This window comes from Ipomoea nil, unplaced genomic scaffold, assembly GCF_001879475.1.
Source record: "Ipomoea nil cultivar Tokyo-kokei standard unplaced genomic scaffold, Asagao_1.1 scaffold3199, whole genome shotgun sequence".
Classification (NCBI taxonomy): domain Eukaryota; kingdom Viridiplantae; phylum Streptophyta; class Magnoliopsida; order Solanales; family Convolvulaceae; genus Ipomoea; species Ipomoea nil.
In genome coordinates, this window is record NW_017619627.1 from 555,968 (window position 1) to 567,128 (window position 11,161).

Consider the following 11,161-nt stretch of genomic DNA (forward strand, 5'->3'; position numbering starts at 1 on the left):
TGTCCATTTAACATTTTAGGGGGAAAAACAGCCACTTCAATAATTTAGGGGGGAAAAATGCTATAGGTATATAACTCAGGGGGGAAAAAGTGTCATTTTCCCTTTCTTTTTTAGGTATCTAATTAATTTTTTGGGTTTTGCAGCTTCACCTTGCTTCTAGAACAAGATTTCTAGGCTGATTTTTGAACCATTAAGTTAAGTCTCACGCGGGACACAATATACTAATTATCTGTATTGTCGATGATTTTTTATCTATCGATATTTATATGTGAAGGAAATGTTACAAGTTCTAACTCTTAATAATGCTTTATATGTATGTGTCGATAATATTTCGAGTTTGAGCTTTGAGGGGCAGAAATCTAGTTTACTTTGTCTAGTGCTTGGAATTAGCAAGAAGAACTTTAGCGAATGGCAAGGCCGGATTTTAGGCTGTGCAAGCTGGGCTATCGCACAGGGCCCCCAATTTTAGAGGTTCAATATTTATAATTTACCTAACTAGTTTAGAAATAAAAATTAAAAATTTACAATTAATCTTAAAAGGTTCTATCAAGAGATGGTAGAAATATGTATTTATTGTATTTTAATTTGGAGGTCAGAAGTTTGAAACTTGCATATTTTAGTTTTAAAAATTAAAATTTTGGAGGGCCTCAGTTATTTTCCAGAACTGAAAATGTCAAAAAAACGCTTGTTTCTAACCGAAAATACAAAACCCTTTGATTTCTAACAGCCTCTAGGTTGTTAGATATCTAAGTATTTTAATTTTTAATGGTTTTGACTTTAATAAAGTTATGTTGCTATTGGTTGAGAATAATCAAATATTAATAAACTCTGCTTCATATATATATATATATATATATATATATATACTTCATAATTTAAAAAACAGTATGCAGTAGGCTCCATATATGCGTGGCTTAGTGTTATCCCATTGGAGGGAGCATTGTACATAGTACATCAATTATGATTTCACAAAAAAGAGTAACAAAACACAAAAGAAGTTATCATCACTCTTTAGGCAAGAAAGCATATAACAAGAAATAAAATTGGCAGGTTCACTGAATGGCGTGTATTAATTTTGGAAGATATATTTAAATGAAGTATAAAATGTTAATATTCATCACTTATCGACATATGGTTGCTATAACTAGTAAATTTAGATAGACATCTACATTATAGAAGTTACATTCTTCCAAAATGTTGAACCCCAACCCTAAGGACCCCCACACCTCGACCCGACAGAGTATTTGGGAGGATGTAAATCATAGTAATTCAACTAAACATGAACCACAGAGGCTAGACCTTTGCTCACTGCGCACAAAGAACCCCCCTCACTTTGAGAGGTTGCTCCCACACTACCGCTGGTGAGATACATTATAGAAGTTACATGATTTGATGTTCCAATGATTCCTATATAATTTATCTAACTTGTTCTTGAAGACTTCAAGCTCGGTATTTGGCAGCTTGTACGGGTTTCAATGATTCAGTAGACAATATTTGAGAGAAGAGGTCAATGTTCGAACATTGACGGTGACAGTGTATGGATTATGTCCAAAGTAGACAAATCCCTTGTGTGTACCGATATTTGACCCTATCTTATGAGGCATTGAGTCACCGTAATTTACGTCCTCCCAAATACTCTATCGGGTTGGGGTGATTTACATCCTCCCAAATACTCTATCGGGTTGGTAATGGAAGGTAAATAATTAACCCTAATTTAATTGTACATACACATACGTACAATATGTTTTATTCATGAAAAGCACATACGATAAAACGAAGAATGAAAATGAGAAACAGACAAATGAATATCTCATATCCCATTGTTTGATTGATAGAAAATTGCAGGGAAATTAAAAATTCCAACAGGATATTTGGTTCATGAAATTAATTTTGACGGAATAGAAATTCTATTCCACCAGGAATGGAGTAGGTGATGAGTAGAATATGAATTCAATTATATTGTTTTATTCGTGGAAGGAATAAATTCATGAACTGTATTATAGTGTTTGGTTGATTTAAGAAATATAAATGCAATAAACATTCAACTACCACTATATAACACACATTATGCCCGCATGGGTAGCTCAACTGGTCATAGAGGTGAAATTTTGAAAGAATAACTAGGGATCGAGTCTCACCAACGGCAGTGTGGGAGCAACCTCTTAAAGTGAGGGGAGCTCCTTGTGCGCAGTGAGCACCGGTCTAGCCTCTATGGTATATATTTAAAACAATGCATGTATGGTATGTATCTCTACACATAATAATAATAATAATAATAATTATTATTATTATTATAAAATACATTTATAATATATAACAAATATATTCAAAGATAAATTATATATTACCAAATATAAGTTATTCTTCAGAACTATTTGAGATAAACCTAATGCCAAGGTAAAGGCAAAGTCCCAAAGCAGCAAACCTATACAATCCTAAAGTAAGATTGCTCTATCCACACTTTAAAGCCAAAAATCTTGAAGAAAACAGCTAATTAACCAGGACTTTACTGTGACCTATTTTATTCAAAGATCTAGCATGATCTAAGAATCTTACACTAAAACAAATGTTTAATATAAGATTTATGTTTGAGATCAATGTGGAGGGCTGACAGTTGTTCAGGCCAGGTGTCCACCTATGGTTTCTTCTTCAATATTCTCTAGTAAACTTTTAACACCTCAAACTCAAAATAAGTTTTTTGAAATTCATACTATGAAAAAGACCCAAAAAAAAAAATCAAAAAAAAAACAAAAAAAAACAAAAAACAAAACACAAAACACAAAGGCCCTGTTTGGCAAAATAGTTAGTATATCAGTCAATTTTAACTTATTTGACCATTATTAGTTGTTTGACTTGGTTAAACAACTAATATAAGTGTTTGGTTAATTAATTTTTTTGTAACAGCTTATTGCTCCAAATGACTAAGTAGCTCGATTAGTTTTTTTAAAAAGTCATTTTGCATATACTATCAGCTAACAGCTAATTTACCAAACATCTTTGTATAATAATCAGTCAATACTGTCAGGCAGTCATCTAATCAACCCACTAACCTAATCAGCTAACAACTATATATCAACCAATATCTATTTACCAAACATTTCAAAAGTTTTCATGATGACCCCCAGTCGGCAACCACCTTGATCCGCTAAGTGAGCACGTTTTGTGCACAACGCACACCATTTTTATTTTTTTATTTTTATTTTTGCACAAGGCCTACAAAATCGAAGTTATTATAAATTCATTTTCATTCCTCTCCTCTCTCATCTAATTCACACAAAATCCACGTACATATATATATATATATATATATATATATATATATATGTTAAAATTGCTCTAAGTATTCATTGCTTCCAGTATAGCTTAACTCGTCAAATAATTCCAAATAAATTGAGATACTTCACATTGTTAAATATTAACATAAAGGGTGGAAGGCTCGAATGCATGATTTACTCATTTTTCATCGATCTTCAGGATGAAAAGCAGTAAAGAGCTTTCAAGCTTGGGGTTAGTTGAAAAGTATTTAAGCAAGCTAGCTAAGCTGTCTGACCTGTCTCTCTTTAGATTTTTCTGTTTTTATTTTTAATTAAATAAATAAACTCTCCTCGACCCTGTTGCTAAGCACATGGCGACCACTGACCACTTACCATTTGTGTGAGTTTTGGATCAAATGATCCTATCAACTTTTTCCTTAATTATATTACAGGGTTTTGGGAACACTTCACACTTGTCGTTTGCGTGTTTGTTGAATGTGGATATACAGTAATATAAATTAATTAATTAATATAATTAAGACATTTTATGTTGCTTCTTCGAGGTGTCCTAGATCCAAGGACAGCGCTATACTTAAGCTTTTTGGCATATTAATAAGTTGTCTAATTTGCTTTAAATATGCAACAAATGGATTGGTAAACATATGGCCTTGAAAATATACAAATGTTTTATGTTAATTTCCTTTTGATTTGAAATACTTGTGTGTCATTTAAAAATAAATAAATTAATTAATTAAGAAGATGGTATATTACTAATCATAATATGTTGTTAAAATATTTGGGGTGAATTAATAAATTAAAAGATTAATAGTACTGATAGCGATAGACAAAGGTACAAGTTGTAGTTTGCTATTCTTAACACCCCTCTCAATGGTGTTCAATAGATGCTAATAGCTGATTTTTTAGAACGACTTGACCACGTTACTTGTAGTTTATTTTGTTTGGTCTTTTCACACGTATACTTTGCAGATATGGTAAGCAATTTAGAAAATGCTTTATTTCTTTTTATTAAATTGTTTTAATTATTATCAGTTTTTTTTTTTTTTTTTTTTTTTTTTTTTTTTGCAGGTAAAATCCATTATCTATGTTAATGTGAAGGTAATTCAGATTCGATTAGAGTAGTGTTCGTACAATTGTTATACCATGGACCAAAGTTTATATTGTATTGTGACTTTTGATTAAAAAAAATTGTATCTGCAGTTAACATATTTTGTACATAAAGTTAACAATTTCTGTACATGTAAACAAATTGAAAGCACATAACATGATAATTACAGACACATAAATTGTTAACAGCAAGTACAGAATATGTTAACTGCATACACATTAAATGTTGGTTAAAACATATTTTGTACCTGAAATTAACAATTTATGTATTTGTAGTTATCATGTTATGTGTCTATAATTACTATGTGATGTGCCTTCAATTTAATTACAGGTACAGAACTAATTAACTATAGGTACAAAATCTGAAGATTATTTTTAAATTAGGATTCACAATATAAGGTAAATCCTGATCCGTGGTATTATTTACCGTAGAAGTTGCCTACCTTGCAATTACATTAAAAATCACTTAATGAAACTGGTGAGTTAGTCATTTAGATTTGAGTAAATACCCAAAATGGTCCCTCGACTATAGCTAAATTCACAAATTGGTCATCGACTTTCAATTTCAACCAATTAAGTCCTTAACTTTGCAATTTTAACACGATTTGATCCTTCGTCTATTTGATCGTTTGTTGACTGTGATTTTTGAGGATATATATGTAATTTCATGGTCCATCGTCGATTTTTTAAGGTTCCGGTTGGATTTTCAGACCACACTCTAGTTGAGTTCGTACCAGAGCAAAGAAACGACGTGTTTCCGAAACGGTGCAACGTCATCCTGGAGGCCTCCATGTGCTCCGACGAGAGCTGCAAGTTCTTCTGGAGATCGTCAATGACGGCGCAGCCGCCAGCGATGATGCCGAATCGCGGCGAATGATGCAGAATGGTGAAATTACATATATATCCTCAAAGATCATGGTCAACAAACTGTCAAATAGACAGATGATCAAATTGTGTTAAAATTGTAAAGTTAAGGACTTAATTGGTTGAAATTGAAAGTCAAGGACCAATTTGTGAATTTAACTATAGTCGAGGGACCGTTTTGGGTATTTACTCTTTAGATTTTAAATCTGTATCTTCCCTTTTTTATATTTAAATTTAAATTCTGAAAATTGGAAAATGTTTTATGTTATTGAGCTGGGTTAGCAGGTCACAGCCCACCGTAGGCCCAATTTTATGAAGCTGAATTTCCCTATAAACGATGGGCCCATCAGAGAAAGTTTCTGGGCTACGTTGGCCAGTAATCTGAATAGCCCAATCATAAAAAAGGCCCAAACTACACTTACCGTTTTCTTTCCCAACCCGGCATTTACCGTTTAAGGCACGTTTTAACGGTCAACGCAAATTGTACTGTTTTGGGGGCGAAGCTCTTAGCTCTGTCCTCTTCACTCTGTGGAAGTCCGGATCCCGAAACCCTAGCTCCGCCGAGGGAAAATGGAAAGTCTCCGCGCCATTGTCTTTGTCACTTTGATCTCTCTGCTATGCCCGATCTTAACCAGGTCTTTCTCGCCTGATAATCCGACGGATCGCCGCATTCTTGTACTGCTCGACGACTCGTCCCTCAAGTCATCACACTCCCTCTTCTTTAACTCTCTGCAATCTCGCGGTTTCGCGCTGGAATTCAAGCTCGCCGATGATCCCACCATCAGTGTCCAGCGATATGGACAGTACTTGTACGATGGGATCATTCTATTCTCGCCGTCAGCTGAGAGTGAGTGTAACTGTTGATGAATCGTCTTCGATTTCAAAATTGTATTTACCTAGCTGCATTTCTTTTTGTATTTTAGTTTAATATGTGAAATTCGATGCTAGGATTTGGAGGGGCATTGGATTTGGCTGCTGTGATGGACTTCGTTGACTCAGGTCGTGACTTGATTGTGGCTGCCGATGCTAATGCATCTGATTTGATCCGAAACATTGCTGCAGAGTGCGGTGTCGATTTTGATGAGGTCTCTCTACTTTTGTCTTTCAATGTTTGATATATGGTCGGATATTTTCATAAGTTCATTCTAGATTTTGGTTATTAGCATTTTTTATTTTGGATGGTTATGCAGATGGAAAATTTAAAACTTAAGGACGGAAATTGTATCTAAATGTCCTTGAAATCGTGATCAGTGAATTAAAATGGAACGTGCAAGGCCTCAAAGTGGAAAATGTTAAGCAATTTTCAAAATGAACAATAAGCAATCAGTGTGTGGTGTGGAAGAATTAAAGTTAATTTTTGTATTTTTATAGTTTTACTAAATTGACAATGCAAAAGTTGCTTATTTAAAGAATAATGAGGCTATAAAAGATAGACCTCATTGTTTCTGGTGTCTTGGTTTTCTGGTCTCTTGTGCTTAATACTTAATAGTGTTCATTGAAGGGGCTTCCTTCAGTTGTATTTCTCCAAAGTGTATATCTTTTTTCAATGTTAATATTCTGTTTGGTGTTTTGGCTTGGTGACCCATTAGCTTATTAATGTGGGCTCTCTGTCCTTAAACTGCATTTTTGATGCAACAGGATCCGTCTGCTGTGGTTATTGATCATTCTAGCTATGCTGTCTCTGAAACTGAGGGAGATCATACACTGATTGCATCTGACAGTTTTATTGAATCCAATGTTGTCTTAGGAAGCAGAAAGATTGAGGTTAGTTTTGGACTTAACATATAACTTTTGCCTAGTGCCAAGCCTTTTTACAGGTTGGAATCATGAAACTTCACTCTTTTTTGTGTACATGCATACATCATGATCATTTTTGTTTGAGGACAGATGTCATAAACTCCCATGGATGTGCACTCTATTATTTCTCAACTGTTATTATTTCCCTCACTTTTTACCACTTTGTCACATTGTTGGGATATGCATTAAGGACAGCATTTGTTGATTTAATTCTTACGAAATTTTAATTACGAACAGGCTCCTGTACTCTTCAAAGGGATTGGCCATTCGTTAAATCCTGAAAATAGCCTGGTAATGTTACAAAAGTTGAATTACTTGTATATGGGTGTATCAATTTTTGATATTCTTTTTTTCAGGTGTCTGTTTTATGAAACTTCTTTTCTTGGTGATCAATCACTTTGTAGGTCTTTAAAGTTCTTTCAGCTTCTCCTTCAGCATATTCTGCTAACCCAAAGTCTGAGTTGTCAAAGCCTCCATCTCTTACGGGATCTTCTATCTCACTGGTTTCAGTTATGCAGGTATGTGTTCCGTTTTCATGCCAAATTAGTGGCCTAAGTATTCTCTATAGTTGTGGTTGGTCCATATAATATTTATGCATCTTTTTTCTTTTAAAGTTTCTTTTAATCCCTTTTGCATATTTTGTTGGAACTCATGTTAAGCAGGCTAGAAATAATGCACGCATTTTGGTCTCTGGCTCTTTAGCAATGTTCAGTAATAGGTATGTATTATCCTAATATTGCGCTGATTTTTATTCATCTGATAATGAGCTTAAATATATTCTTCCTTCACTTACAGATTTTACAGATCAAGAGTGCTGAAAGCTGATAGCTCAACTAAGTGAGTGAAGTTCTATATTCTCTTCCCATGTGCTGATGTGCCTTTTTTTTCATTTTCTTTGTGATGATGATCAATTTCCTGGCTTAATTTGTCATGATTCATGACTTGTTCATGGTATATGTGGAACTTCCTCCGAATGATTAAGGACCTATATTTTCCCTTGTGAGCACATCTCTGTATCTTACTCTTCTCTGCTGTAAACATGACGACAAAGTCAGCTCCTTGTTCCTAGTCTAGCGTTGGTGGTGGCTGTATTTGTTTAGAGCCCCTATGTTTTTACTGTTTCTGATGAGTGGCAGGGAACTAACAGAAAAAGGTTACTTCTTCAAACAGATATGAGAAATGTGGCAATGAACAGTTTGTTACTGAACTCAGTAAATGGATCTTCCATGAAAGGGGCCATTTGAAGGTGAGTGATAAAAGGCACTGACCATTGTCTATTAATTGATTTTGTGTTCAAATTTCCGTTAGTTTTCACACTTTTAATTGCCTATTAATTTATTTAACATTTTCTTTCTCAGGCCATCAATCTCAAGCACCACAAAATTGGTGAAAACGAAGAGCCTGCAATGTATAGGATCAAAGATGACCTGGTCAGTTTGAAAACTCAGTACCATGCTTATATTTTTACTTTGGCGACTAAAAATGTATCACATTGACATAAATTTGCTCTTTTGGCAGGAATTTTCTGTTGAAATTTATGAATGGTCTGGAACTAGCTGGGAACCATATGTCACTGATGATGTTCAGTTGCAGTTCTACATGATGAGCCCCTATGTCTTGAAAAATTTGGCTACTGATCAGAAGGTATCAAACCACCAGGCATATTTGCAGTTCTGATTCTTCTAGAATCCTCTTTCATTCATACCCTCTATATTGCATTTTCTTCACAGGGACTCTATCATACTTCATTCAAGGTACCGGATGTTTATGGGGTTTTCCAGTTTAAAATTGAGTACCAGAAGCTTGGATACACCAGCTTATCACTTTCAAAACAGGTTAGACTTGCAACAATTGTTCACCCAACTTTGAAAGTTGAACCCAAAATCATCAAATTTTAGTCTCTGGAATTTATATGTTTCACCTTGGCAGTCTACATAAAATTCTGTAGTACAGTACTAATGATGAGTTGATTGAATTCAAAATCTAATCTGTTACAAGAGATTACAAGGATAAGACCTATAGGAAAGTTACCACTTAATACTCCTAAACTCTAGGCTAGAATAGTAGACTAAATCTACAACAACTAATACAAACCATATATTATAAAGATATTACAATATTACTGACACTAATAAACCCTATTCAAACTAAAATTCTTATTTGAAAAATGATTGAGATCTTTAAATGAATAAATGCTTTGATTCATAACTAGAAACTGAACTGGTATCATGTTTTATAGTATGAGCAGCTAGAGAATCAATTATATGCTGACGTGTAAAACCTTGCACTCTTGCAGATTCCAGTACGACCATTCAGACACAATGAGTATGAAAGATTTATAACCACGGCTTTCCCCTACTACGGTGCTTCATTCTCCACTGTAAGAATCTCTTCTCTTGCACTGTATAGCACAAATCTCACTCCCGCAATATTGATAACTGAAACTATTTGTTGAATGCGCAGATGGCTGGATTCTTCATATTTAGCATCGTATACCTTTACCACAAGTAGAGACCTTTTGGAGATGTAGTTACTTCCCGGACTTAGTAATCTAATACTTTCTAAGCACTACCCCTGTACGCTCTCTCTCTCTCTCTCAATTATTCTACTAGAATTTGTGTTACTGATCCATTAAGCAAGGGATTTTTGCATCTTCCCATTTTGTTTGCACTCAGGTTATGTATAACTGGATTTTTCAAATGCTGTGACATTAAATAGAATGCGTTATAGTCTTATGTATAACTGGTGCAGTTATACTACTAAACTTTTTAAAGCAAAAAAACGCACTGAAGGGCAATGAGCTTTTTAAAAGAAAAAATATATATACTTAAAAATACTATAATATTAACCTAAAAAATATAAATTATTCAATTCAATAATAAAGTTTAATTCAAATAAATAATTAATTAAACTTGAATTATAATTCAAGATTTTGATTATAAAAATTTCAAAACTTTGAGTTAAATATTTAATACAAAAAATTGGAAAAAAAAAACTGTGTAGAGTAATGGTTAGTATTGCCAAAGTGCCAAACTCTCAAGTTAATAAGTCCTCAAGACTATTCATATTTAACAAGTAAGCGGCGTCAACATAAGAAGAAAAAAAACAGAGCGAGAAGCTGCGTAGTAGCGATCAGGTGGAGGGGCGAAGTACCTCGAGACTGTGAGTGTGGAGTCGCGACGAGGAAGAGGCAGTGTGACGGTGATGGTTGGGCAGGTTGGCTGTTGGCGACGTTCGAGGAAATGTCGTAGTGAGGGATGAAGACGATTTTGGAAGCAGAAGTAGCAGAACTGTAGAAGGATTTTACGAGTCGTAAGTTGAAACTAAGGTTGAAGACTTTAATGGGCTGTTTGGTTCACGGAATAGGTCTGGAATGACATAACATTCCCAGTAATAGGCCTATTACTCTGTTTGGTAACAACATGTATTCCCAGAAACATTGTTCCCGAGCATGACCTATTCCCCTTGCAAAGGGAATAGAGATTCCTGGCCTCCCCTAGGTATTAGGCTATTCTTGAGTTCGCAGGAATAACCTAAAATTATTATTTCCAATTTTATCCCTCCCAGATCTGTTGGTTCTCACCGGGCGACCATAATGCCGATCTGCTGCCCCCTCGTGATGATCGGTGATGACCTCAGCCACCGCCGCTGCTCGCCGTCGATGGACTCCACCGCCCAGACGCCAGAAACCAGAGGACGCCGCCGATGAATTGAGAAACTCGGGCGTTCATATTACAGCAAAGGAGATGAAAAGGCCAATTTATGTATTCTGATGAATTGAGAAAAGCATGTCATCAATTCGTACATCGGCAAACTATATATATATTAACACACACTCACACGTCTACAACATCTCACAAAAAAACAGTAAACTGAGTACAAAAGTTTGCGAAGAATTCAAGAAGGATGATGAGGTGGATCGATTATATAAAATAAAAAATAAAAAATTATGAAACATAAAAAATTATATAAAAAAAATCAAACGCCATATATATTCACCATACAGAATTACAGAGATAGGAGAATGAGAGAAGAGAAACGATGAAGAGATTGATTGAGTGTGGAGACTGGGTTTAGATCTAGGGTTTAATAATAATAATAATAATAATAATAATAATAAT

General features: G+C 34.5%; 1 protein-coding gene across 1 annotated transcript; it reads left to right on the forward strand.

The window, feature by feature from the left end:
• The first annotated feature begins 5,707 nt into the window (after positions 1 to 5,707).
• On the forward strand, positions 5,708 to 9,776 carry LOC109168546 (dolichyl-diphosphooligosaccharide--protein glycosyltransferase 48 kDa subunit-like). Its single transcript, XM_019317600.1, has 13 exons — positions 5,708 to 6,090; positions 6,192 to 6,328; positions 6,882 to 7,007; positions 7,278 to 7,331; positions 7,445 to 7,558; positions 7,703 to 7,758; positions 7,836 to 7,877; positions 8,211 to 8,286; positions 8,399 to 8,470; positions 8,559 to 8,684; positions 8,771 to 8,875; positions 9,337 to 9,420; positions 9,504 to 9,776. Exons 1-13 carry the CDS (start codon positions 5,814 to 5,816, stop codon positions 9,549 to 9,551), a joined length of 1,317 nt encoding a protein of 438 aa, XP_019173145.1. The 5' UTR covers positions 5,708 to 5,813; the 3' UTR covers positions 9,552 to 9,776.
• Positions 9,777 to 11,161: the final 1,385 nt, after the last annotated feature.

Bases quoted from the DNA above. Each gene is read 5' to 3' on its own strand.
- LOC109168546 (XM_019317600.1), top strand. From the start codon at position 5,814: ATGGAAAGTCTCCGCGCCATTGTCTTTGTCACTTTGATCTCTCTGCTA. The intron at 6,329-6,881 runs GTCTCTCTACTT...TTGATGCAACAG, and splicing joins GCGGTGTCGATTTTGATGAG to GATCCGTCTGCTGTGGTTAT. The intron at 8,287-8,398 runs GTGAGTGATAAA...TTTCTTTCTCAG, and splicing joins ATGAAAGGGGCCATTTGAAG to GCCATCAATCTCAAGCACCA.